The sequence below is a fragment of the Gossypium raimondii genome, chromosome 8 (genome assembly GCF_025698545.1).
Source record: "Gossypium raimondii isolate GPD5lz chromosome 8, ASM2569854v1, whole genome shotgun sequence".
Lineage (NCBI taxonomy): Eukaryota > Viridiplantae > Streptophyta > Magnoliopsida > Malvales > Malvaceae > Gossypium > Gossypium raimondii.
Genome location: NC_068572.1, coordinates 47,095,888 through 47,123,130, shown reverse-complemented (window position 1 = coordinate 47,123,130; position 27,243 = coordinate 47,095,888). Strand labels below are relative to the sequence as shown.

General features: G+C 35.4%; 1 protein-coding gene and 1 non-coding gene across 4 annotated transcripts; one reads left to right on the top strand and one right to left on the bottom strand.

The window, feature by feature from the left end:
• Positions 1 to 13,901: 13,901 nt before the first annotated feature.
• On the top strand, positions 13,902 to 14,009 carry LOC128032266 (small nucleolar RNA R71). Its single transcript, XR_008188394.1, has one exon. It is a non-coding gene; the product is annotated as a small nucleolar RNA R71 (small nucleolar RNA).
• A 2,186-nt stretch (positions 14,010 to 16,195) lies between these two features.
• Positions 16,196 to 22,210, bottom strand: LOC105791747 (putative disease resistance RPP13-like protein 1). 3 transcript variants are annotated; one of them, XM_052634148.1, is made up of 3 exons: positions 17,707 to 22,210; positions 16,966 to 17,233; positions 16,196 to 16,598 (listed from the first exon to the last, which is right to left on the bottom strand). In XM_052634148.1, the coding sequence occupies exon 1, from the start codon at positions 22,026 to 22,028 to the stop codon at positions 17,877 to 17,879; it is 4,152 nt and encodes a 1,383-aa protein (XP_052490108.1). In that variant the 5' UTR covers positions 22,029 to 22,210; the 3' UTR covers positions 16,196 to 16,598; positions 16,966 to 17,233; positions 17,707 to 17,876. The 3 variants fall into 3 exon arrangements, with proteins under 3 accessions (XP_052490108.1, XP_052490109.1, XP_052490107.1); XM_052634149.1 differs by having other exon boundaries at positions 16,196 to 16,537; XM_052634147.1 differs by having other exon boundaries at positions 16,196 to 17,233.
• Positions 22,211 to 27,243: the final 5,033 nt, after the last annotated feature.

Genomic DNA, 27,243 nt, shown 5'->3' with positions numbered 1-27,243 from the left:
TGATTTGGAACTCCGGCAGCTTTGCGTTCTAGAAGAGCCTAGCTCGAACCAATGCCATCAACCGCATGGGACATTTAAATCCGGTTACTACTTCCCTTGACGAAACCAAACAGCAATCCCCACTTGGCACGCCAATGTGTTCACGTAAAACTAATTAGACAATCGATCCTTTCAGAATTCCAACTGTACGTGTAACCACACTAACTCAAACGACGTCTTTTTTGACTTAGTGTTGATTTGACTTTGTGAGTTGACGAAGTCATACTCTTAATCTGGAGAAATAATAAGTACTGAAAATTAAGAATTGAATTGCTCGGGTTCGTAACTCACGGGTCTTTGACGGGGTTAACACCGACCTAAAGCTGAAAGGGGTTTAGTTGGCTAAAGTTGAGGCATGTTAGAGTTGGGCATATTTGGAGAAGGTTGAATAAAATAAATGAAAGTAGATGGATATGGGTGACGCAAGGTTTGAGTGCAGTATTTATAAAGCTGAAAATTAAATAATGAAAAAGAAAATAAGGAACTAATCTAGCAAATAAAGAAGAAAGGAAAGATTATATTTCAGAAGATGAAAGCTTGATTGAAAACTTGATTAAAAACACTTGATAAAAAGACTTGATGAAAAGCTTAAAAAGAACTTGATGCAAAACTTAATAAAAAAAACTTGGTAATTAAAAACTTGATTAATGACTTGATGAAAGACTTGATTAAAAACTTGATGAAAAACACTTGATGAAAGACTTGATGATTAAATGAACAAAGTAGCCCCCTATTTATACTAGTGGCTTTGCTAAATTAAGAGCCACTAGCCATAGAAAATTAAGGAAATAAAATATTCCATGATATAAAAATCCCTACATAATCTCCCACTAAGTCAACATAAAATTTCAGCTAATTACATCTTGGAAAAATTCTGCTTTGGCTCGCCTTCTTTGCTCCTTTCTTCGATCTGGCCCACTTGTTTCCTTTTTCTTTTCTTTAGCCCCAAATTGCACCACTGTATAAAATTTAATATAAACATGGAAAAAATCAGTGGTGCATTCTCATAAATTGACCAATTAAACTACATAAAATATGTATTTTTAGTATTTAATCAGACGTACATTGCTGGATCATCCGATTGGGACCTCCATTTATGTGTGGATTCAAATTTAGTAATAACATTAAATATTAAAATTTAATCTTAATATGACAACAAAAGTTGATCTTCTAACCTCAGCATATTTTCTTCCAGGTATTTGTTTTTATTTTCTTGCGTTGACTTTTTATTTTTAGTGTTTCTAGCTACCACTTTCATTATCAACACTTATTCCAAAGTTATGTGTAACACCCCAAACCCTACCTAGACATTATGATCGAGTTTGAGGTATTACATTTAGTGGTATTATAGCCCAGCTATAAAATTTAGGACATGAATTTTGAGTTCTAAAATTGTGTTTAAAAAGGAACCTATTTTAAAATAATTTGGATTAATTTTTGAGTAAGTATGTGGTACACCAAGTCTCCGGCGCCAATCCTATAAGTATTTCTAGACTTAGAAATTTTCTGAAAACACTGTAGTTAGTACTTTCTAAAACTATACTGAGTTAGTTAGAAATTTAAACCTCTGAAATATTTCTGAACTTCTAATAATTTAAAGCATAAAATATCTGCTAATAAATACTTAAACTGATGCATAAAATTTTATAATGTAGATAAATTTGAAATATACGATTAGCGGTCGTGGAACTTGTGGGTGTGATAGGGGCCTTAGAGGGGCTCAAACTGAGTCTTTCTTTCTGGGCAGTATGTCAAAATTAGACACAAGTGAGACACCGATTTCACTTGCTACTAAGATTGGGTCATAAAGCTGTTTGGCTGGGGATGACTCATTGTCCCAAGCCATGTTTAGGGTGTTGAAGAGGGTCGTTAGTCCCCATTCTGGATTTAAGGGCCGTAGGTCAATAACTGAACGACTCCAGTCCAATGGAGCTGAGCTGTTTAAGGGTGTCACTAGAGTCGCCCTTACTGTGGCCAAGTATTGGTTAGATGCCACTTAGAGGATTATGAATGACATTAACTGTACTTCTGAGCAGAAACAAAAAGGTACAGTATCTTTGCTTCACGATGAGGCATAGCAGTAGTGGTTTTCAGTTGAAGAGGGTACTCAACCAGATTGTCTAAACTGGGATTATTTTATTACTGCTTTCCAATGGAAGTATGTGGGCACAAGCTATGTTGATGCTCATAGGCGTGAGTTCATGTATCTCACGCAAGGCAACAAATCTGTGGCCAAGTATGAGGCCAAGTTTTTGAGGTTGAGCCACTATGCTTGAGGCATGGTGGCATCTGAGTATGAGAAATGCATCCACTTTGAGAACAGTTTGAGGGCTCTGGTTGTTCTATAGAGGGAGCGTGAGTTTGCTGTTCTGGTGGATAAGGTGAAGATTGCCGAAGAGGTTAAGCGCGTGGAGCACCAGAATAGGAATCGTGAGAGGCAAGAATAAGAGGGATTCAAAGCCCTCTAATTGTACTTAAAGGCCTAAGAAATAGGTCAGAATTGATAGGCCTATTAAAGTGGGAGTTCCTGTTGCTCCTACTGGATTTAGTCATGTGGTAATTGTGGTAGGCATCATCTGGGTGAGTGTTGGAAGAGGTTAGGAGCTTGCCTGAGGTGTGGGTCTTTGGAGTATCAGATTAGAGAGTGTCCATATTGTGCTGATCAGATGCAAGTTTCAGGACCGAGCTCTGTACATCCTCAGAGGGCAGTTCAGCAGCCACCTAGGGGTCGTGGACTGGCTAGGGGTGGTAATGGTATGGGCCGAGGACAGAGAGCACCGGGTAGAGGTCTAATCAAACTGGGGCGAGACAGCCTGCACTGGTTTATATTGCTCGACACCGAGAGGATAGAGATGCTCCTGATGTGATCATGGGTACGTTTTTAATTTTTGATGTTCCATATACTGCTCTGATAGACATTTGTTTTACACATTCCTATGTAGCTAGTACTGTTTCTGAGAACTTGGGGATTTTTGTTAAGTGTACTTCTAGTGAGATTACTGTACTCAGTCTGTTGAGGCAGTCTATTCGAGTAAGTAGACTTTATAGGAATGTTCCATTGGAAGTACAAGGGATTATGTTTCTAGCAAATTCAATGGAACTATCATTTGGAGAGTTCAACTTAATTCTGGGTATGGACTGGTTAGTTGAGCACCGAGTTATTCTGGACTATGTGTCTAAAACGGTTGTTCTGAGGACCATGGACGACAAGGAAATAGTAGTGATCGATGAGCGTCAAGATTATTTGTCTAATGTGACCTCGGCACTTGTGGCTGAGAAATTGGTTCGGACCATGGTTTTATCTGTCCCAGTATGTCTCCGTGGAGGGCACCAGTTCTTTTTGTAAAGAAAAAGGATGGTGCCATGAGGATGTGTATTGACTACCGACAATTGAATAAACTGACTATGAAGAATAAGTATCCACTTTCGATGATCAACGATTTGTTTGATCAGTTTCAAAGGGCTTCAGTTTTCTCGAAAATAGATCTCCAATCGGAATATAATTAGCTTAGAGTTAAGGAGGTTGATATTTATAAGACGGCATTTAGGACTCGTTATGGGCATTACGAGTTCCTAGTTATGCCCTTTGGCCTGACAAATGCTTCGGCTCCATTCATGGATCTGATGAATCGATTTTTTTAGTCATATCTGGATCAGTTCGTTGTGGTCTTCATCGACGATATTTTGGTTTAATCTAAGAGTAAGGATGAGCATGATGAGCATCTTAAAGTAGTGCTTCAAATACTACGAGAGAAACAACTTTAAGCTAAGTTGAGCAAGTGTGAGTTCTGGTTGCGAGAAGTAACTTTTCTAGGGCACGTGGTTTCTGCTGAGGGGATCCAAGTTAATCCTAGAAAGATTAAAGTTGTGCTTGATTGGAAATAGCTTAAGAACGTACCTGAGATCCGTAGTTTTCTTGGTCTTGTGGGATAAACAGTTAAGGGATGAGTTTCTGGGTTTGTGGTTTCGTTAGATTGAGAGTGGCAATACTTCTGATTTTGGTCTGAATAAAGATGAAGTTTTGTGTTTTCGAGGTCAGGTTTGTGTACCGAGTAGTTCTGATATGAGGTAGTCGATTCTGAGAGAGGCACATAGTAGCCCTTATACTATGCATCCTAGTGGTAATAAGATGTATCGGGATCTTCGTGAACTGTATTGGTTGCCGGGTTTGAAATATGAGGTTATAGATTTTGTTACTCATTTTCTGACATGCCAGCAGGTTAAAGCTGAGCACCAGTTGCCTTCGGGTTTGCTCCAACCTGTTAAAATTCCCTTATGGAAATAAGAACGAGTGACGATGGACTTCGTTAGTGGGTTGCCCTTAACACCCACTAAGAAGGATTTTGCTTGAGTCATGGTGGATCGATTGACCAAGTTCACTTATTTTATTCTGGTTCGGATGGACTACTGTCTACAAAAGTTAGCAAAACTCTATTTTTCGAGATTGTAAGACTATATGGGGTTTCAATTTCGATAATTTTTTATAGGGATCCTTGCTTCACTTCTCGATTTTGGAAGAAATTGCATGAGGATCTGGGTTCGAGGTTGTTGTGTGATTGATTTTCAAGGTAGTTGGGAGGACTTTCTGCCATTAGCTGAGTTCACCTACAATAACAGTTTCCAGTCTAGCATCCAGATGACACCTTACGAGGCTTTTTATGGTCATAAATGTCGTACTCCGCTATGTTGCACTGAGTTGGGTGAGCGATGGATTTTGGGTCCTGAGTTGGTTTCCGAGAATGAAGATAAGGTTAGACTGATTCTGGATCGTCTGAAGGTAGCTTCTGATAGACAAAAGTCTTACGAAAATCTGAAAAGGAGATATATCGAGTACTCTGTGGGTGACTTCGTTTTTCTTAAGGTTTCTCCGTGGAAGAAAGTTTTGAGGTTTGGTTGTAAGGGCAACTTGAGCCCTAGGTTCATTGGGTCGTACGAGTTTTGAAGTGTATGAGATTGGTCACTTATCAGTTGGACCATTTCCATGATGTGTTTCACATCTCGATGTTAACGTGGTATCGGTCTGATCCATCTCATGTTGTCTCTGTTGAGGAGATAGAGGTTAGACCAGACTTGACTTTTGAGGAGGAGTCGGTTTAGATTTTGGATCTAGATATTAAAGTTCTGAAGAGGAAGTCCATCCCATTGGTTAAGGTTTTGTGGCGGAACCATGGCACTGAGGAAGCCACGTGGGAACCTAAGGACTCGATGTGTCAACAGTATCCTCATTTGTTAGGATCAAGTAAATTTTTAGGTCGAAATTTCTTTTAGGGGGTAGAGTTGGAATGCCCTGAATAATTTAAGTCTGTTTTTGTGGAATCTGACATAAATGAATATCTGCTTCAGTGGTTAAGTGTTCTAGGTATGTGTATGAGGTTTTGGATTCAAGTCCTACTTTTTGCAAAATTATGTTATTTTAGAGCCAAGCCTTACTCTTATTGAGTGGGCTTATATTAAATTCTTTGTTAATCCATATCAGAATGAGCCTGTTGGTTCGAATGGTGAGGAGTTAGTGTGTTGGAGGTCCGGTGTTCGAGTCCCTGTGTGAACGTGGATGTTAATTTTTGGGTTCGGTTGGCTGAGAGAGTTTTGATGGGATTGAAAGCCTGACTGAGTGGGTAGTTGAGATTGAGTTGTTAGTGGGGAGTTGGGGATTTATCTGATTTGGTTTTAATTTTGTTTTTTTCCAAAAATGGTTTCTCTCTCCTCTCAATTCTCTCTGGTCTGTTCCTTCCCCATCAATAGTTTTTCTTCTTTTTACTTTATTCTATCAATTCGTGTTCCAAATCACTGTGATACGAACCCTTGATCTCTTCGTGTGCTTAGGTAAGCGAAGGGGGTGAGTTCTAGTTCGTTTCTATAGCAACAGTTTGTGATAATTCATGTTGATATTTCTTTTCATACAGCAATGAGTCAGGAAGATCGGGACTCTCTTCTCAAGTTATCGTAGTCAAAATTGTTTAGGGTAGTGGGTAAGTGGCGAACACTTGAATTGAACCATGGTCGGTCTCGTTGGTTTAGTTTAGTTGAGAATTAAAACTGATTTTTGGAATTTGGTTCGTCGATTTTAAGTTCTGGTGGTATCGGGAGTGTTTTCGCATCAAAATCGAACCAAGTGTATACTCTTAACACAAAAAATTGAGTTTCGGTGAAAGCAGAAAGTGTTGTCTGTCGACGCCACACGGGCATGTGGCTGGCCGTGTAGTTGGCCATATGTAAGACACGACCGTGTGTTTGATGAAGGCGTGGTCGTGCGCAGGACACGGCCGTGTAATGGTGTGAGTGTGGTTGTGTGGACCACACGGGCAAGGCCATATTGGCCTTGTGGGCTCACACAGGTATGTAGGCCCATAATTCTAAAATTTTCCCTAGAGTCACACGGGTCATTCCGATCAACTGTGGGCCTACCGTAGGGTCGATGATGGCTAACCAAACCCTATTTTGTGTGCTATGATATTCTAATAGACTGATCTGAGTAGGATACTAAATGCATGTCTAACTGTACTGTTTAAGTATGCAAGTTATCTGTATACAAGCATGTTAAGCATGTTTAATCTGTTATTTTTGCATCTGTATTATGTATCTATGATTGGGGTGGGTCTTGTATATGTTGAGGAAGTGAGTTGTATGGCGACACTTCGTCTATATTCTGGCAGCTTAACTACATATGATTTGTAATGTGTCGAAAAAACACTATATACTGTGTAGGGATGGGTGGGTGTTTTTAACCCCACATGGTGTGATGGGATGGTCGGAGATGGTGTGTAGAGGATTGGGGTAGGACTCACTATATCTGTTCTGTTTATCTGATTCTGATAACTGTATCTATTATGGACTTAGGTCCGAATCTGTTCTTGACTGATCATGAAATTTGTGTATGTTGCATGTCTATTTCAGTTGGGCTACACACTGAGTTTACGAAAACTCACATCTGTTTATCAGTTTTGTTCAGGTAATCCACAAACTTAGGCGGATCGGTGCGACGGAGTCTCATGGTGACCATGACGAGGTCATGAACTGTTTTAATTATTGGTTTTTATTTAATTTAAAGGTTATTTTTCTGGGAGTTCTATAATTATTGGACTCTCTAGACTGTTTGATTTTTATTTTGGTTTTGGATGCGTTTTAACTTTTATTACGACGTTTGACTAAAATCACAGTTTTACAAAAACAAAGGTTTTTCCGAAAATACAAACTGGATTTCGAAAATATAAAGGTTTCTAAGACTTTCGCTGTAAATTATGTTTTGGAAAATGAATTAATTAAATAACTCTTTCAGTAACAGTTATAAAACTTGGATGATTTATCGAACAACCATACAAAGCTTTATCGAAATAACACCATTTTCAAAACTCTTCTTTGTATCATCTCTAGACTCGGTCATAACGTCTAGGCGGGGTTTGGGGTGTTACATTAGTGTTAAATTTCTATTCTAGCATAATACTTGTAATCTTGTAAGTTCTAATCAAATTTTCTATGGATTGACCTCGAACTCCCGAGATTTTATCACTTGAATATAACCTGCACTTGGGTTGTAGACCTAGAAAGTCATTGTCAATGAGATAAACCTTCCGGTAGAATATTAGCAACCAAATAATTTGCAATATCTGCAAACCAAGGGACTTCAAATTCATTTACCAGATAAAGCCTCTCTTCAAGAAACCAATCATTTATCATATCATCAAGCTTCTCAATATGGGGAATCTCGAGCCTTGAGAGGTGGTTTGCTACAAGATTTTCATCTCCTTTCTTGTCTCTAATCTCCAAATCAAAATCCTACAACAATAAAATTCACCTTATAAGTCTAGGTTTTGCATCCGGTTTAGTAAAAAAGGTAGCGAAAAGCAAAGTGGTCAGTATACACAATAACTTTAGACAATATTAAATAAGGTATAAATTTATCAAATGCAAAAACCACAACTAGCAATTCTTTTTCTGTAGTTGTGTAATTCTCTTGTGCATCTATCAGAGTCTTGCTAGCATAATAGATCGGCTGAAAGTGTTTGTCTCTTTGTTGTCTAAGAACTGCACCTACTATAAATCACTCACATCACACATTAGTTCAAAGGGTAAATTCCAATCAGGTGCAACCATAACCAGGGCATTGATTAATTTTTCCTTAAGAACATTAAATGCCTCTAAACATTCCTGACTGAAATTAAATGACACATCTTTTTCTAGTAGATTAGTTAAAGACTTTGCTATTTTGGAAAAATCTTTGATAAATCTCTTATAGAAACCAACATGTCCTAAAAAACTTCTGATAGCCTTAATTGAATTAAGGGGAGGTACCTTCTCGATGGTTTAATTTTATGCTTTATCAACCTCAATCCCTTTACTAGAAATTTTGTGACCCAAAACAATCCCTTCATGAACCATAAAGCGACATTTTTCCCAATTAAGCATAAGGTTCGTTTTCTCACATCTTATTAAAAATCGTTTCAAATTTTTAAGGCATAGATGGATAGAATTACTGAATACCGAGAAGTCATCCATAAATACTTCCATAAATTCGTCGAAGATGGCTAACATGCAATGCTAAAAAGTAGCAAGGGCATTACATAATCCAAAAGACATTCTTCGATAAGCAAATGTACCATATGGACATGTAAATGTCGTATTTTTTTGATCCTCGAGAGCTACCGGGATTTGAAAGTAACCAAAAAGTCCACCCAAAAAGTAGTAGTACGTGTAACCAAACAACCTCTCCAACATTTCCTCCATGAACGAAAGAGGAAAATGGTCTTTCCTTGTAGCATCATTCAGCTTCCTGTAGTCAATACAGACTCTTCACCTCGTGACTGTTCTTATTGGAATCAACTCATTTTTCTCATTAGCCACAACAGTCATGCATCCCTTCTCAGGAACAACCTGCACAGGACTCACCCAAGTACTATCAAATATAGGGTAAATAACTCTGGTATCTAGAAGTTTAATTACACCAGCCTTTACAACTTCCTTCATATTTGGATTTAACCTCCTTTGAGATTGCACACATGGCTTATCCTTGTCTTCCACTAGGATCTTGTGGGTGCAAAAAGAGGGGTTGATCCCTCTAATATCATAAATTTTCTAGGCTATAACTCTTTTATGTTCCTTTAGCACTTGAAGTAACGCATCCTTCTCATGTGACTAAGTCTAAAGCAATAATTAATGGAAATGTAGAGTTTTCTCCAATGAATACATACTCCAAATGATTCAGTAATTACTTTAGCTCCAATTTGGGAGGTTTTTCAATTGAGGGCTTCGACTTCAGTTCTTTACGTACCTCAATGGTCTCGAACTCTTTCTGTCTCAGTGAAGACTCATTAGCATCCAGATTAATTCTCATTTCACTTGACACAAAATTATCCTCATCCACCTCCTCACCTCGAACAATACACAGTTCCAATGTGTCCTTGTAAACAATTTCCTACAATGAATCTTGAATCGCATGATCAATAGAATTGATAAAATAAAAGGAATCATCTACTAGAAACTCGCATGGCATCATGTATTTGAAAAACGATCTCCTCATCACCTACCCTAACCACAAGTTTACCATTACCCTTGTCAATAATAGCTCTAGTAGTTACTAAAAAAGGTAGACCTAAAATCAAAGGCACCTCAATATCCTTATCCATATCAAGTATAACAAAATTAACACAGAATATAAATTTATCTACTTTCACAAGTACATCTTCAATAATACCTCTAGGATATTTAAAAGATCTATCAGCTAATTGAATATTCATCCTAGTGGGTTTTGGTTCACCAAGACCAAGTTACTTGAAAATTTTATAAGGCTAAATTTACACTAGCACCCAAACCAGCCAATGCTTTTTTAATGTTTAAACTACCAATAAAACAAAGGATAGTAAAACTCCCTAGATCTTTCACTTTAGTGGGCAGTTTGTTTTGGAGAATGACCAAGCACTCCTCATTTAGTTCCATGGCGGATAGCTCTTCTAACTTCTTTTTATTTGTTAACAACTCTTTTAAAAATTTTGCATATTTGGGCATGTGACACCTTATACCCGACCCTGTTGTTGGATTCGAATATAAAATGCCACATTTCGTTGCCAAAGCAACTCATTTTTCATTTTTTTCTTGAAAAGGAAACGTAGTGGTAAAATTATTTAATAAAAATTTCGGTAGCAGTTCTACCTATTTTACGTAAAATCCCCTGCAAAAATTTAGATTTCACAATATAATCACATTCAAATCATCTCCTAAATCAATTTCCCACACTTCGGTTTCTCAAAACATACCAGTAAACTAGATTTCTATGCTTTACTTTTTCATCCAAAACCTTATTTATAAAGTACTAGTAAAGAAAATATAACGAAAATATTTAAATTCAGTTTACGACATAATATTATAAATATACAAGCCTAGGTACATGCCATTTACATCAACTATAAAGTAATTTTTTTACCAACATTGTTTGAGCTGAACTTCGCTTCTTCGGATGCTGCTGGAACGATCTAGCGAATCTAACTACCTGCACATGGAAAAATAGACAAACCGTACGCTGAGCAATTTTTATGCTCAGTGGTGCTAATATCATATAAATCATTACATAAGTATTGGACACAAATTAATTGATAGAAATAAACTAAAACATGATTATAAATATCATTAATAACATTACAATAAAAGAAATTTCTAATATTAATAAAATTTAATATTTTGATATTGACAAATCGAATAAAGAAAATAAGCTTTTTAATTAAATTCAAAATCGCGTAATTAATTTAATTTTCACAATATGGAAATTCAAATAATTTCAAGTTTTATTTTCTTTTCTTTCAATTTAGACCACGTATTAAAGTTTAGACTCCAGATACATGAATCTGTCACCCCGAGTTGTTCGACAACGATGGCTATCAGAGTAGTCCACGACCCTCTGGGAATTGGGGCTAACAATAATAACAACTGACTGACTTGGCCTTTTCTCCCTCGACCCTCTAGGAATTGGGGAGATCTAAATTCTCTGATATAAAGACTTTATGGTATGCCAACTATATCTGATTTAGTCTAACTTAGTGAAATGGGGTAAAAACCAAATTTCATGATCCATTTCAATTCCATTTTCATATAATTCTCATTTCAATTCCGTTTCATGTTTAAATCACATATCGCCTAGTGTAAAATTAGGCTTCCAATTCAGAACATATTAATCATTTTCTTGCTCGGTCATCTAAAATCATAATACTTAAATCCAAATCATAACCATGAATTTGCTAATTTGATCTTATGAAAAACATAGTATTCATCTTGAAACATAATTTTATAAATATTAACTAAATCATTTAAACTCATCCAAAACTCATAAAAATAAAATAAAATCAATATAACTAGTCATAGTAAACTATATATTCTAAAGCTTTATGTAATGAAAATAAGATATTAGCACAAACCGAAGTTTTAATTGCTTTACTCCTTTTCTTTGCCTCTCTCCTTCAAGATGTTTGTTTCATTTTTAGCTACAATAGGAGCAATTCAATACGAAACAACATCATTTATCCATTCCAAAACTAAAACTAATAAAAATAAACTTAAATATGTATGATTATTCATATTGGCAACTTAAAGTTTTCTAGTCCGAAATTCACATATCTTTCAACTCGATTATCTGTTTTCAATTCCTTTTTCACCAGAGTACTCACTACTTCAGAAGCTATCATTTAGCACCAATATTACACAAAGTGGTCAATGTTCTCTACTTCCCCTTTAACATAGCCAAATATACCAAATAAACTTTTCATCCATTTTTGTTTCTTTTTCACACTTCTAACAAGCTAGAACTCATCTTCTAATAATTTCCTATCAAAAAGTATATCTATTTCACTTAAGTTTTCTAAGCTTCCATCAATGTCCTTTAATGGCAACTTTCAAAATACTTGATAAAATAAAAAACAATTGGTATATATATGTAAAGCAAGCTTCAAAGATTTAAAATCTACAAAATATTAAAGAAAATCATATCTTATACCATTAAGGAAAATAATAGAAGAATTTTTTTTCTTTTTTCCCAAAATTTCGTGAGAAAGATGAGAAAGAACTTATCTTTCTCTCTTTATATATATATATATATATATATATATATATATATATATATATATATATATTAATATTTACTAAATTACTATTATTTTAAATAAAATTTTAAATAATAATTATTTAATCATCATGAAACTTTTGATTTTTTAAGAAATGGTAAAATTATCATTAAGTCATTTCCATCAAAATAAAATAGAATAGTTACACTTTAGTCTCTATACTTTTCTAACTTATTCAATTTAATCCATGAACTCGATATTGAATTTCTAACTTAACCACATACTCCTACTAATAATCGTCTATGTTTTCATGTATGACGGTTTTCTCTAAAACGATCACAATTTCTTATATTACTATTTATTTATAAATCACTTATTCAAGGACTTCTACCATAAATATTCTTCTTCTCTATTTTTTTTAAAAGTGGGGATGTTACAAGGCATCTGAGAAAGAGCTTCAACAAAAGGTAAGTTAATATGTAATTATTTAAAAAGTTTAAGAAATTTACCAAATTATTCATCCATGTAGTCTTTTTTCAACTTTGCTAGATATGGAATTGATAGTTTGAATTTCTTAACCATCGGTGTTTGAATTTTCTCATTTTCTGCCACCCCATTATTTTTCTCATCAGGTTCTTGTTTCAACTTCTTTTCCAGTTCGGACAACACTTTTCCACTTTCTCAATGTAACTATGTTTACATGCTCTTTTGGGTTGGGTTCAGTGTTACTAGGTAAGCTACCTTGTTGTCTTTCTGAAACCAGTTTAGCAAGTTGTCCAATTTGATTTTCAAGTCCCTAAATTGATGTTTGTTGATTTTTTAAAGTTGTCTTAGTGTTCTGAAATCTAGTTTCCAACACTGAAATAAATTTAGCTAATATCTTCTCAAAGGTTCGGTTTCTTTTCTTACTGATAAGGTTGCTGAAAACCCATAGAGGGTTGTGACTAGAGGTGCTTATGGGCCGGGCTGGGTCGGGTTCTGGCTGGGCCCAAAAAATTCAGGCTCAGGCCCGGCCCGGCTCAAAATATGGGCCTGAAATTTTGTCCATGCCCGGCCCGAGAAAAATTCCTAAGTCCGAGCCCGGCCCGGCCTATTTTTTTAATAAACACCAAAAATTTATTTTAAAAATAAAAAATAAAAAAATTTATTTTAAAAATATTTTAAAAATAAAAAATATATATTTATTATATATTCGGGCCGGGACAGGCCCGTGCCAAAAAAGTAGTGCTCGAGGCCCGGCCCGTTTTTTACCTAAACCCATATTTCAGGCCTATATTTTTACCCGAACCCTCTCATATTTCGGGCGGACCGGGCCGCCCGGCCCATGAGCACCTCTAATTGTGACCTTTGATTTCCTTGACCACCCCAAGAAAAATTTAAATGATTCCTCCATTCTAGATTATAGTTATTGCTATAGGAGTTATTCTGAGGTCTAAAATTATTACCCATAAAGTAGACTTGTTCATACTTTATGTTAGACTTGAAAGGCAAACATTTCGGATTAATCATCCCCGCTCCAGTCGTATCATATTGCATTGCCAAATTCACATTCTTAGCCAAACTCAAACCATCAATTTTCTTACCAAGAGTTTCAACTTGACTTGCCAACATAAAGACTGCATCAATATCAAAAACTCCAGATGTCTTGGTAGGTTTTACTCTCGTAACTTGCCCCTGATAATTATTCAGTGCCATATCTTTAATAAACTCTTGGGTTGCCTCAGTGTTTTGTTATTTAGTGTTCCGCCAGCTGTTGCATCAATCATCTGTCTAGTTGAAGGGTTCAAAACATTGTAAAAAGTTTGAATTGAGCCACAAAGGTTGTCCATGATGAGGACACCTTCTCAACAAATCCTTAAATCTCTCCTATGTATCGTAAAGTGTCTCAAGGTCAAATTGAACAAAAGAAGAGATATCATTTCTTAACTTAGTTGTTTTAGCTTGTGGAAAATATTTCAACAAAAAAATCTCAATCATCTACATCCAAGTAGTGATGGAACCTCGTGGAAGTGAATTCAACCACTGTTTTGCCTTGTTCCTCAAAGAGAATGAGAACAACAGTTAGTGTATGATCATCAATAACGCCATTAATCTTAAATGTGTTGCGAATCTCTAGAAAGTTAGCTAAATGAGCATTCGGATCTTCATCTTGTAACCCATCAAACTAAACATACTGTTGCACCCTGAATTGTGTTCGACATAATCTCAAAATTGTTTGCAACAATAGTCGGTTTGAAAATACTCAATTCAGACCCAATTAGAGTGGGCCCAGCGTAGTCATACATAATCCAAGAAGTAGGACATGCATAAGGTCGCTGATTACCAAGATTATTATCCATCTCCATCCTTTTGCTCTTGATTATCTATTAAAATTTGTTGATCTTTTCTTACTTCTCTAACTTTTCTCTGATTTTTGCAAGCAGCCTTTTCGATCTCATTATTAAAAAAATTAATTGTTTCAATGGGTTGTCTCTAGTCATAAAAACAAAAGAAGAATTAGAATGTAATAATTAAATTAAACAAAAAATATTATAATTAAAATAAAAATGGCTAAATTAATAGAAATAAAGTTTTCCTAATATTTTAATTTTCGGCAACGGTGCCAAGAACTTGATGCGTCGTGAAACTAACTAAAAATTTTACTAAGACAAGTGCACCTATCAATTAATAGGATAGCTACGGTGGGCAAAGATATCGTTCTCACGAAAACTAAAAGTACTAGTAATTACCGTCTTTCTATTATTTAATTGAATAATTCGAGTGATTGATTAAAAATTAAAATTAACTAAATTAATTAACTAACAAATACGAAAAAGAACAAATCACGAAAATAATCGATTAACAACCAAAAAGAGAAACTATACCCAAGAAATAATTCACCTAGATTTTATAAATCTCTAAATTATGCAAGTATCTTTTTCGAGCATAAGAGCAATTGACTCTAGGTTGATTAATTGAAATTTCATCCTAATTAAAACCCTTATTATTGCATTAGCTCGTGCTATGAATTCCCCTATTAGATTTGACTCTAACCCGGTAGATTTATGTCGTCCTATTTCTAGGATTGCATGCAACTCTACTCAATTACGCAAGATCTACTCTTAAACAGGTCTATTCAACCTCCGATTTAAACACATCAAATATGGATCAATAATTTAGAAACATTAAACCAAAAATAAAACACACATAGTTGAGAACAAAAAATAAAAATCAAACGATAGAATCCATCGTAAGGTTCATCTCCCCTAGGTATTTAGAAAATTAGTTCATACTTGAAAATAAAAGCATCCAAGATACAGTATAACTGAAAGAAATAAAGAAACACATGATAACTTCCTAAGAAATCAAATGAGAATCTTTAATGGTGTTTTTAGAGTTGTTTTCTTGAATATTCTTTGACGACTCACTCATATCTTCTTATTTTTGTCATATATAAGTCTTAGAATGCCCGAAAAACTTAAAAATTGTGATTTTTTAAAGTTCGGTGTGAAATATCGTGAAATCAACACAGCCTACCACAAGCCCGTGTGGCTCATGTAACTTGCTCCAATGCTTCAATTTTCACTCTTTTTGCTCTCAAGTGCTCTATTAAGCATTAAAACATACATTTAAAGGATTATGAGTATAAAATTCACAATTAATATCGAATAATAACCCAAAAACGCAATAAGAATGATGTTTAAACATGTTACTTTAACACTTATCAAATATCCTCATATAAGCGTTTATTTGTCCTCAAGCAAAATTCTCAACCCACATTCAAGTTAACTTCTCTTAAGTTATTATTTTCACTGAAAATCTCTTAGGATAATTCCCACATTCAAGATGGAAAAAGCTTTCGGCTCTAATCATTCTATTATATTGACAATTTCAAAAGACTGCTCATACTGTGAGCATAGTATGGTCTCGGTCAAGCAAGTATGTCCCCATTGTCTAACGGTTACTTAATTTTCAAGTCATATTTTTTTAATAAAAAAATCCATTCATGCTAAAAAGATATTAAGAATTAAAGGAAAAAGCGATAAAAACTAAAATAATGCACCATATTTATCTCGTTGGCGAAAATTTTAATATTCTTTTCTTTTCTTTTCAATCTTAAAATTTAAAATTTAAAATTTAAAAATACCAAATTTTATTAAATAAATTATTGAAAAAATTTCGTTCAAACCAATTTATTACTATAATATTTAAATAATTTTCAATTTAAAATAAACTTAAATATCTCCATCTTTCCTGAGTCAGAACCTTTCAAGCATCATCAATATAAGTGAATAGAAATGATCTGCGACTCATCATGCTTGTAGTGTGGGCTATATCAGGAAATACTTTCATGGGAATTTGTTTGATGATCTATGGGTTCCTCCAGATATCACTGCTTTGGAAGGCGATTCACCTCGGCATATGAATCTTCCAATGGCAGCAACCTGTTTCTTTTTCATGGATCGAATATGTTTGAACTACAATCCAAGATGGAGATCATGCTTCAAATTGCACTGAACAATAAAGATGACAAAACAACTGCAGACAATAATTTTATACTAGTTTGGGTTAGGTAGGGAGAACCACCAATTCAGAAGCTTTAAAAACATCTTTTAGACTACATAACGAATACCTCAACTACTCACTAGAAGATTATTAACGTTAAAAAAAGCATTAATATATAATAATGATGAGTCAAGGAACGTCGGAGCTCTACATCAGAAATCAGAATGGCACATTATACTCGTTTTGTCATATTTGAGAGAATTTTTTCTTCTTTTTTTCAACAAAATTTCGCTTCAAGTGTTAAGTGTTGACATCTGAAATTCCCTTTTTCTGTTAACCTAAAAAAAGGAGCAAGCAGGCTTACTAATATTGAAAAGAAGTATGATGCCAACGGCCATACCTGTATGGCGATGACAGAGGAGTTCATATCTTTTATTGCGTCTGAACTCCAAAACTTTCTCCATTTCATATAAACAGAAGATAGCTGGAATCTAGAATTCTGGTAATGTAGAACTAGGAGGCAATACTCGGCTAAGAATCTAAATTACGTGCTAACATTGATGGCTTTCTTCTGAATATCACTACATTAGAAGGCACCACATAGCATATGATCTCCCGAGTAAAACAGCAGCCATTTCTTTAGGATCACAGGTGATCAAACCTGCAATCTATAACCAAACAGATTCATCATGCATGTGATATTAGCCAGAACTTGTAAGGGGAAATGTTGCTATTATCATTCACTTGATAACAAACCGAGAGAGACGATGTCCTAACAAGAAGGTTACAGCGTGACAGTGCTAGAGGCTTAATGTGACCTATGATAGGGAGCGGCTAACCCAGTTATCAGAGGCATATAATTAATTTTGAAATATAAAACTAAAGAAATCTATGAGAATGTGTTCATGAGTATGCTCATTTTTTAAACTGTTTCTTCTGGAGGGCAACAGTGTCATGCAACATGCCCCTTGTGAGTTAGATGCAGAAATAGATAGGGAGGTAATATAAATTGTTTCTAAGTCTTCTTTTACCCAAAATGCACAGAAAGAATATGCAACAGTAAATGTGTGCAAGTTGAGGGTATGCAACAGTAAATGTGTGCAAGTTGAGGGCCAAAGGAGTAGTTCAAACAAGGATTTACCCGGTTGAACAGGAGGAATTAGCAATTAGTTTTTGCTGTCCATCTAGGAATGCAATCTGCTTGTGCTTGATGTCAACATGAATTATCCTTACTAGTGAAGGTGAGAAATAATAGGCCAATATGCACCTTTCTTTGCTATCCATCTAGAAATGCAATCTGCTTGTTCTTGTTCAGCGGATGTCAACATAATTTATCCTCACACGAGGAAGGTTAGAAATAATTGGCCAATATGCACCTTTCTCATTTCGGCATTCTTCTTCAAGTAGAGGACAATTTCTGATATGAAGTACACCGAGAGTGATAGGCAGGCCCTTTTCTGGCAAGCACTGGAGGTTAGGGCAATTCCAAACATCTAATGCTTCAAGAGAAATAAGGTCCAGGAGCCCCTCAGATATAGATTTCAGCTTAGGTAGTCCCCGGATTTGCAGGTGGACAAGATTTGGAGGAATCGTGAAGTCTTCTGGAAAGGAAACCATATCCCTATCAAAATCACCGACAATTAAGTCTTTAAGAGAAGTGAGCTTGTGCAGGTGCCACATTGCACGGCGTAACTTGAGTTGCTTGCAACCCAATATAGTAAGTGATAGCAGGTTTGGGGGAAAACCACCCTCTGGAAAAGTCTCTATACATGGACAATCAGACACTGTCAGATGTTGTAGAGTTGTGAGGTCATGCATCCGATTGGGTAGGGACTTGAGATTCTCACATTCAAACATTAACAGTGCCCTGAGGTTATGGATGGGCAACCCGCTTTCTGGGAAATACTCCAAGGAAGAGCATTGATTTACATGCAACTCTGTGAGATGTTCAAAGGTGGACAGGCAATGAGGTAAGGCTCTCAAATTTTTGCAGTTTCCAATTTGAATGAATTCAAGTGACCTACTGTTCGGCAGCAACCTCTCTGGAATATAATCCAACCAATCGCAATCCCAAATCTCAAGGCGCTTAAGAGCAGCTGGTAACTCACCAGATGGAAACAAAAGAGATGGACATCCCACAATCTCCAATTGTTTAAGATGACATCTGGTGATGCTGCTGCTACCATCGTGCACCACTCCTTTAGGTAGAGACTGTAATGAGGTACATTCCAAGATTACCAGATTCTTTAGAAGAGAAGGTAAACTTTCACTTGGAAAAGACAATAGTTTGGGGCACCATTTAATATGCAAGTCTTTCAATGTTCTAAGCTTCTGCATCCCTTTTGGAAGCTTCACCAGGTTACTGCAATCTTCTATTTCAATATACTCTAGGCTGGAGGGCAGCTCTTCGTCTTCATCTATCAACTGCAACAGTTGAGGACACTTTATGACTGCTAAGCGCTTCAAACAAGAAAGGTTTTCAAATCCGGCACCTTCTTGCCACAGGGATCTCAGTTCACCACAATCTTCAACCTCAAGAACTTGAAGTGATACCAAGCAGGTAAAGTCTTGAGGTAAGCAAGAAAGATTGGAAATGTTCTCAATTTTCAACCTAGTGAGAGCAGTGAGGTCCTTGAGCCTTGTAAGAAACCGCTCATCACATTGTTCTAAATTCAACTCACGAAGAGATGGGAGACTCAGAGTTGGTGCTGTGAGCAATGGGCACTCAAAAATGGAAAGCTTTATGAGGGAAGTAAGCAGGTTGGGCAAATCGCCTACCAACTTTGGACAACTCTGCAACACAAGTTGATGAAGATAGGGGAATACTTTTTCTGCAGCTTCAAACTCCAAAGGTTGAAACCATTTCTCCCACTTCGACATTTCTCTAAATGTTAGAGTCTCTAGGGATGGAAAAAGCTTATCAGAATAAGGAGTAGCCCCGTAAAATTCAGAATCCACCAGAGTTACTCCACGCATTCTCTCAATGTGTAAGTCCTTGAGGAGAGGTAATCTCCCAAGTGAAGGTAATGATGTTATGTTTGAACAATCACAGAGATTTAGATACACCATATTAACAAAAGAAGGATTCCCAATCCAAGATGGGAACTTTGATCCTTCATAAAAGAATATGCTGAGTTTCTTTAGATTTTGATGGGGTTCTAGCATGTCAAGAACTTCAAATTCATCTACTTCACTCCGAATATCATTCGGAGCACTACTCCATTTCATTATTAAATCGTCAAGTCCACGTTTCTCCTTTAAATTGGCAACCCTTACATCTCGAATCTCAGCCACATTTTGCAGGTCAAATAATGAAAGCTGCCCTTGAAGATGAGACAGGCCTTTCAGCTCTGTTATCCTACGCCCATTGCCTTTTGCCACAATAAACTTTGACAGCTTCTTGAGATTGATCAACTTACCGATATGAAGTGGCATCTCTGTCATATTATCAGTACGTACAATATTTAGATAATGGAGGCTAATTAAATTCCCCATTCCTTGAGGCAATTTAGTAAGATTCTTACAATGACTCAAGTCTAATGTCTGTAAATTGCAGAGAGCACACAGTGACTCAGGTAAGTATATAATTTTAGTGCGAGACAAATTCAGGTACCGTAAGTGACTGAGATCGCCAATACAATCTGGCAGCTCACTGATGCAATAACCAGTCAAAGATAGCACCCTTAAGCAACCAAGTTTTGCCAGCAGGTCTTGGAACACTTTATTAGTTAAATAGCATTCTACTTCCAGATCTGGCACAAATACAGGTAAAGCTAGGAATGTTCTTAAGCATTTTGTTTTGTAGAAGGGTTCAAATTTTCTGAAGACATCATACTTCTGACGAATGAATGAGGAGTGACGAACCCTCTCAGAAACATTGTACTGCCCATTGCTATTAACCTTGTCCTCCAACCTAAAGCAAACTTCCCCAGCAACATATTGAGCTAAATCGTTGATGAGGTCATGCATCATGTAACAAGATTTACTAACACTTGATTGTTGAAAAAAGGACCTCGATAATAAATCATGAAAATACTCAGAACCCAAGTCTTCCACTTCCTTCATTCCCTTTGGTTGATGGATAAAACCTTCACCTATCCATAAATGAACTACTTCATCCTTTTGAAATTCATAGTCCTTGGGGAACAATGAACAGTAAGCAAAACATTGTTTCAAATGAGAAGGAAGATAATAGTAGCTCAACTTCAGGGCTGGTAGAATATCACAATTTTTTTCTGGTAAATCCCATATCTTGCTATTCAGTATATTTTCCCATTCATGATAACCCGTTTTGCAGCGCAATAGGCCTGCAAGGGTTTTCACAGCCAAAGGCAAGCCCTTACACCTTTTCACAATTGCCTCACCAACTACTTTTAAATTTGGATGATTATCAAAATTTGTACTCCCTAGAGCATGTTGTGCGAACAAAGACAAACAATGATCATACGACATTTCTTTCAACTGGAAAGCAGGAACAGTTCCCATCGTTGATGCAACTGGTTGATTACGGGTTGTAACGATGATTTTACTTTCTGGAGAACCTGCTTCAAAAGGACTGCGAAGAGCCATCCAGTCGTTATAGTTCTCATTCCAAACATCATCTAGAACTATCAGAAATCTATTCTTAGACAGCTTCTTCTTCACTTCAACTTGCAGCTCGTTCAAGTCATTCTTATCTGAAGCCATTGAAGTCAATGATTCTAACAACGTTTTCATCACCCTAACAATATCAAATTCCTCAGAAACACAAACCCAAGCTCTCAATTTAAAGAAAGTCTTAACTCTATCATCATTATAAACGAGCTGAGCAAGAGTAGTTTTCCCCAAGCCCCCCATTCCAACTATGGGAATCACACGAACCCCACCCTCACATGATTCTTCCTCCCCGAAAAGAAGTTTATTAATAATGAAGTCTTTGTCACTCTCCCTGCCAAACACAAGAGATTTATTCACTAAAGAAGTACTGGCAATCCTTCGCTGCCCCCTATTACGGCTACCCCCAATTCTTTCTATCAAACCAAGGTCATCTTTCTGTTTAACAACTTTTTGCATTCTTGCGGTTATCTCCTTTATTTGAGCTGCCAATGAGTATTTAAAAGTAAATTGATCGAAAAAGGAATACACGTATTTTCGTATCTTGCCGATGATTGTTTGACTTTCTTCCTTTGAGTTTTTACGCAGAGCCACCGTGGAAAAATCATCAAGCACATCCTCGATATCGTAGACCAAGTCTTTGAGGTCGTTAAGCCATATTTTAACGAAGCGATCAGTGAACTGCCTCTCCTCTGCATCTTCGAGCACGGCCTGGATCTTGAGGAGAATAGTTTGCCAATTATTGAAATAGTTATGGAGCTGTTCTTTGCGAGCAAACTCCAGCAGCATAGGGGAGACCAGTTCCTCGGACAAAGTCTCAAGGAGAGAAGAGATAATGTTCTCGACCACCACAGCAGCTCCACAGTCCATGGAACGGAAGCAGAATCTTTCGACCGGAAAACACAAAGGCGATGATGGTAGTAAAAAATAGAGATGACCCACCAAATTAGCAACGACTGAGCAGGAGTTAAAGTATAAAAGGCGAAGAAGGAGGCGTGCTTGCACTCCTTTATATTTTTTAAGTATAAAGGAAGCTCAAGTTTGAGTGGGTGTACGAAAAGGCACTTATTATTATTATTATATATATACAAGTTTGTCTGTATGAATTAACCAAGGATTAAGTTAAACAGCCCTGGTTGCTGCTCACTGGAAATGAAATCTCTGTGTTTCGCCTTCATAATATAATCAAGTTATGATGCATGTGTTGAATAATTGAGGAATCATCTGCTTCGAGACAACTGATGAATAACCTAATCTGTATGATGTTTTTTATTTTGTACATCAAAGAAATCTTTATAATTTTTTCACATAGATTTTTATTGTATATGTAAAATTATATCCATATTACATTTACATTTCCTAACTTATAGGTGGCTTTTATTTTGATTATCAATTTTTTTAAGTATTCATTCAAGCTAACAAAATTAAAAATTAAAGTAAAAAAGGATAAAACTAAAACAATGCATTATGTTTATCCCATTTGTGAAAATTTTAATATTCTTTTTAATATTAAAATTTTAAATTTCTAAACACCAAAATTAATTAAATAAATTATAGCAAATATTCACACTGTATCAAATATCTAATATATCATATAAATATATATATATGTATATAACCCAATAAATTTTAAAAGATAATCCATTTATATTATTTATTTAAATTCAATCTCCCAATTTTAAGTTAATTTTCTTGGAATATCAGAAATTTATGTTTCTTCCTTGTATAAAACCCAATAATTTTTTAAAATATAATCCACTTATTTCTGATTAAATTTTGATATTTTAGTTTAGAAGATAAATATGAAATATATAAATTTAAATAAAACAACTCCTAGGCACCACCAACTAACACAAAAAACCCTTTGAAACCAAAACGCACCTCCATTGCTGTCAAACCTCCGATCAGGACGCAAGTTCTTCAACCTAAAAGGCGAGTATCCATCGCTACCCTCCGTCCAGATTCGCACATGACAACATCACTCCGCAGGTCTACGTCCGGTTTCAACAATGTTGGTACAATGGATAGACCGTCGTTAGCGCCTGATCCCAGGAAAGCAAGGTATTCTTGATTGTTTTCTCCATTGCCAAGAGTTTAGTAACCCATCAGAGACATCACCTGCAGCCCTGAGAAGCAGTAGCAAATTCATGGGAAGCCCTTCAGCCGTGCAGGCGGGTTCATTGAAGCCAAGGCATCCGATCGTTGTTGCTTTGCAACGGAAATCGTTGGTGTGGAGTCCACTCAAGTTAAAAGGTATGAAAAGTAGTTACCGGAAGTCATCGTTTTTGCCTTTACGACCTTCGTCCGATAAGGAATGAAGGTTCGACAAATTCGACTCACAGTCGCACCCTATTAAATAGATTAATTACCAGAGGTGAACATGTTGTTCTCTATACATTCATTCTTTTATTATTGTGTTCCATATTTTCTGTAATTTCTAGGCCAAGAAGGTTCCATATTAACCATTGACGGCGGCTGAAGGAGTGGCAGCCACTAGGTTTTGCTGGGAAAAAAGGAGAAGGAGGAGCAGGGAAAAAGGAAGAAAAAGTTAATAAAAATAGAAAAAGAAAAAAATAAAGGTAAAACATGGAAGATTTTAGGTTTACGTGAACCAAAAAAAAAAAGGGAGTATTTCTCCTTAGGTCCCTTTACTCTTTATATTCATGCTATTCTTTCTGGGTGAATTTTCTTTTTAATCCCTGATATTTTCAATGTTTTATTTGCTTAAATTTTAGTATATTGTTTGTTATGTGTTATTATTGTTATCTTTTTTCTCATGAAAAATGAAACAAAATGTAAATGGGGGGTGATATTTTAGTTTTATTTAGTTATTTTACAACAACATCAAAGGCAAGATAATTCTCATTTATTGATTGATATTAAATTTTATTTTATATTATTAATTTGATTAAAGACGTTATGCCTTCTATTTGCAATGCATAATATTTATAGTCCTTTTATAAAAAAAATTCCTCTATTCGGTTGCTTTTAAGTAGTTCTAGATTTAGAAATTAAATTGTAAATATGATTAATAAATTTTGCAAGCATATTTAAACAAATTCAAGGTTTTATTTTTTTATATTTAAAAACACTGCTTAACAAATAATATTTACAATAATATTGTTTTTAATTTTAAAATACTAATTTAATATTGTTTGTAAAACCATTTATAAATATTCTTTTAATTGTTCTAAAATACTATTTTAACAGTATTAAAATACTTTGTAAAACACTATTTTAATTCCATATTTATTATATGAATTAGCCTAATTAATGAACACTTCTAATCACACCCTTATTCTATTATCGAAATATTAAATAATTATCCAAAATAATTTAACGTCGATGCATGTTATATTTGGTATAAACTAATAGTCAGCGCAGCACTACAACAACATAAAATTATCATTCTTCTATTTTAGATCTAAAAGATGAACATCTTCAATAAGTTAAGGCAACAAATTATGTAAAATCCAAATAGATGCCTTATTCCTCCTTTCACTCATCCATTTTCTGATGGAGTTGTAGGAAACTGAAACCACTAACAGTAAGAACCAAATAATTAAAAATAAAAAGCAAGGATTTCAAACCTTTCTTCTCACTTTCAGACTTAGAGACACATCATATTGAACTGAAAAATCACAGTAACTGATGTCAAATTGGATGCTTTTATGTTTTCTTCAAAGGATACTCATTTTCCTGTCTCTTCTTCAATGTGAGTTTTGCTTTGCCTTTGACAACAAAAATAAGTTGATTTTTTTTATTTATCAGTTACCATACTTAAGGCTATAACTAACTCATTCTTAAAAGGACTTTCCTTCATGCCTTCAAATGCTGGAAACGGTAAGTGTTGTTTCCTTTCAAGGGCGACTCTTGAGAAACAAAAATAAAACATAATTACGATGCCATTAGCCCACTAGAAACCAATTGTTTTCACTGCACATTGCAAAGCAAATTTGTATTCTAGTGATTATTGGCATTTGACACTACTAAGAATTAATGCCACTCGACCATTTGGCTTTTAAGTGCAAAATGATCTTTCACCATTTACTCTCAAAGAAAAAGAATGACTTCTTGTAGTTGTTGGATATATAAATACAATGATCGTATTTCACTACATTACGAAGAATTTAGACGGTGAAAAGTAGATAATTTCTGTTATGTGATTTTGTCTCAAACCAATGAATCAAGCTCAGTTTCGCATCCAATGATCGTGTAACTTCATTAATTTAATTCCACACTTACTTTTGTGTAATAGACTATTAGACTTGATCATCTTCATAAAGCATATAGCGCAAGCCCAATTCATGCCTTATATGCACATGTCACTGGCAGAGGACTCCGACAATTTATCTTTGTAGTTTAGAATTAGATTCCTCCAACGATGGATGTAATTGATGATTGACCCATCTTTCTACTGTCGTGCACTTGTAAACTTAATCATGCTACCAATGCGACGAGTGCTATAAAATTGGTTGAAAATTTCTCATTCCAATTCTTCTCAACTCTCAATCTCCTCAGCTCATACCAATGTCGATGTTATTGCTTTAATGATCAGACGAATTGCTTCACGAAGAGATTTCCATCAATTTGATGTTATTGCAAGTTTCCAAAGTGTGCAATATGCTAATGTGGATTTCTTTTACCATCAAACTATTGAAACTTTGAAAGTTGATAAGTTTTGAGTATTATCAAGCAATCAATCCTTCGAGTACATGGCTTTGCATACACATATCAATTTGAAACAAGGTCAACTTGATTTTTGATGCAAGATAATCAATATTGCATAGTGGACGAACCGTTTTTATAATTCAACTGGTACGTACTGATATTTTTAAAAAAATATTTAATATATGTATATAAAAATATTTTTAAATCTTGAATAACGATATTAAATAAAATTTAAATATTTCAATTATATAAAATATTTATTAATAGAGTCCAGAAATAAAAATTTATCATTTAATAAATTCAAAATTAACAAAAAAAACCTTAAAAGTGGGGATTTTTTTTCAATAAAAGAAGATGAAGATGATGAGTGAGGATTCTTTTCTTTGATAATCAAGTGGGTGAGTTTTTATTATATTTTAATTTTTATACTTTAAATGTGAAAGTATATCTCAAAAATTTAAAATGTAAAACTTTACCTTCCCTATGTATTATTTTTTAACTGGTCAGTGCATTCTAATTAAGTCTTTAGCATAATAATAAATAGTTAAAAAAATATTTTTTCAATATTATTTATGTATCAGCCGGTGCACCATGTTCCAACCGGTGCGACCGGAATTGACCGAAATGAGTCGGTGCGACCAACATGGACTGAAATTTTCACCAGTGCAAAAAGAGGTACTACTTGTTCCATTTTGATATTAGAACGGAGCACACCGGCCAGAACCGATGGGGACCGACCATCATGCTTTGATGGCTTCCTTGATGAGGTGCATAAGTTGATCTAAAAAAAACATTTTTGAACTCTTTCACTACACTGAAACAGGCTTTTAGCGGCGTTTTTTGTTAAAACGCCGCAAAAAATCGATCATCCGCGGTGAACTCAAATAAACGCCGCAAAATGTCATCAATAGCGGCGTTTTCCCAAAAGCGCCACAAAAGAGTTAAGCCAACAATGTCATTTTTTGTTGAGCTTCAAAGATATTAGTGGCGCTTTTAAAAAAACGTCGCAAAAGACAAGCATTAGCGGCGCTATCACAAAGCGCCGCAAAAGAGTTAAGTTAAACGACGCCGTTTTTTTGTTGAGCTTTAGCGACATTGGTGGTGCTTTTCTAGAAACGCTACAAAAGACAAGCATTAGCGGCACTATCACAAAGCGCCGCAAAAAAAGTTAAGTCAAACGACGCCGTTTTCTTGTTGAGCTTTAGCGACATTGGTGGCGCTTTTCTAGAAACGCCAAAATATTCAAGAATTAGCGGCGCTTTATCAAAAGCGCCGCAAAAGTGTTAAGCAAACGATGTCATTTTATTTTAAGCAAACGTCTTCATTTTTTCTTAAGATTTAGAGACATTAGTGGCGATTCTATAAAAAGGCCGCAAAGTCAAACAATAGTGGTGCTTTCTCAAAAGCGTCGTAA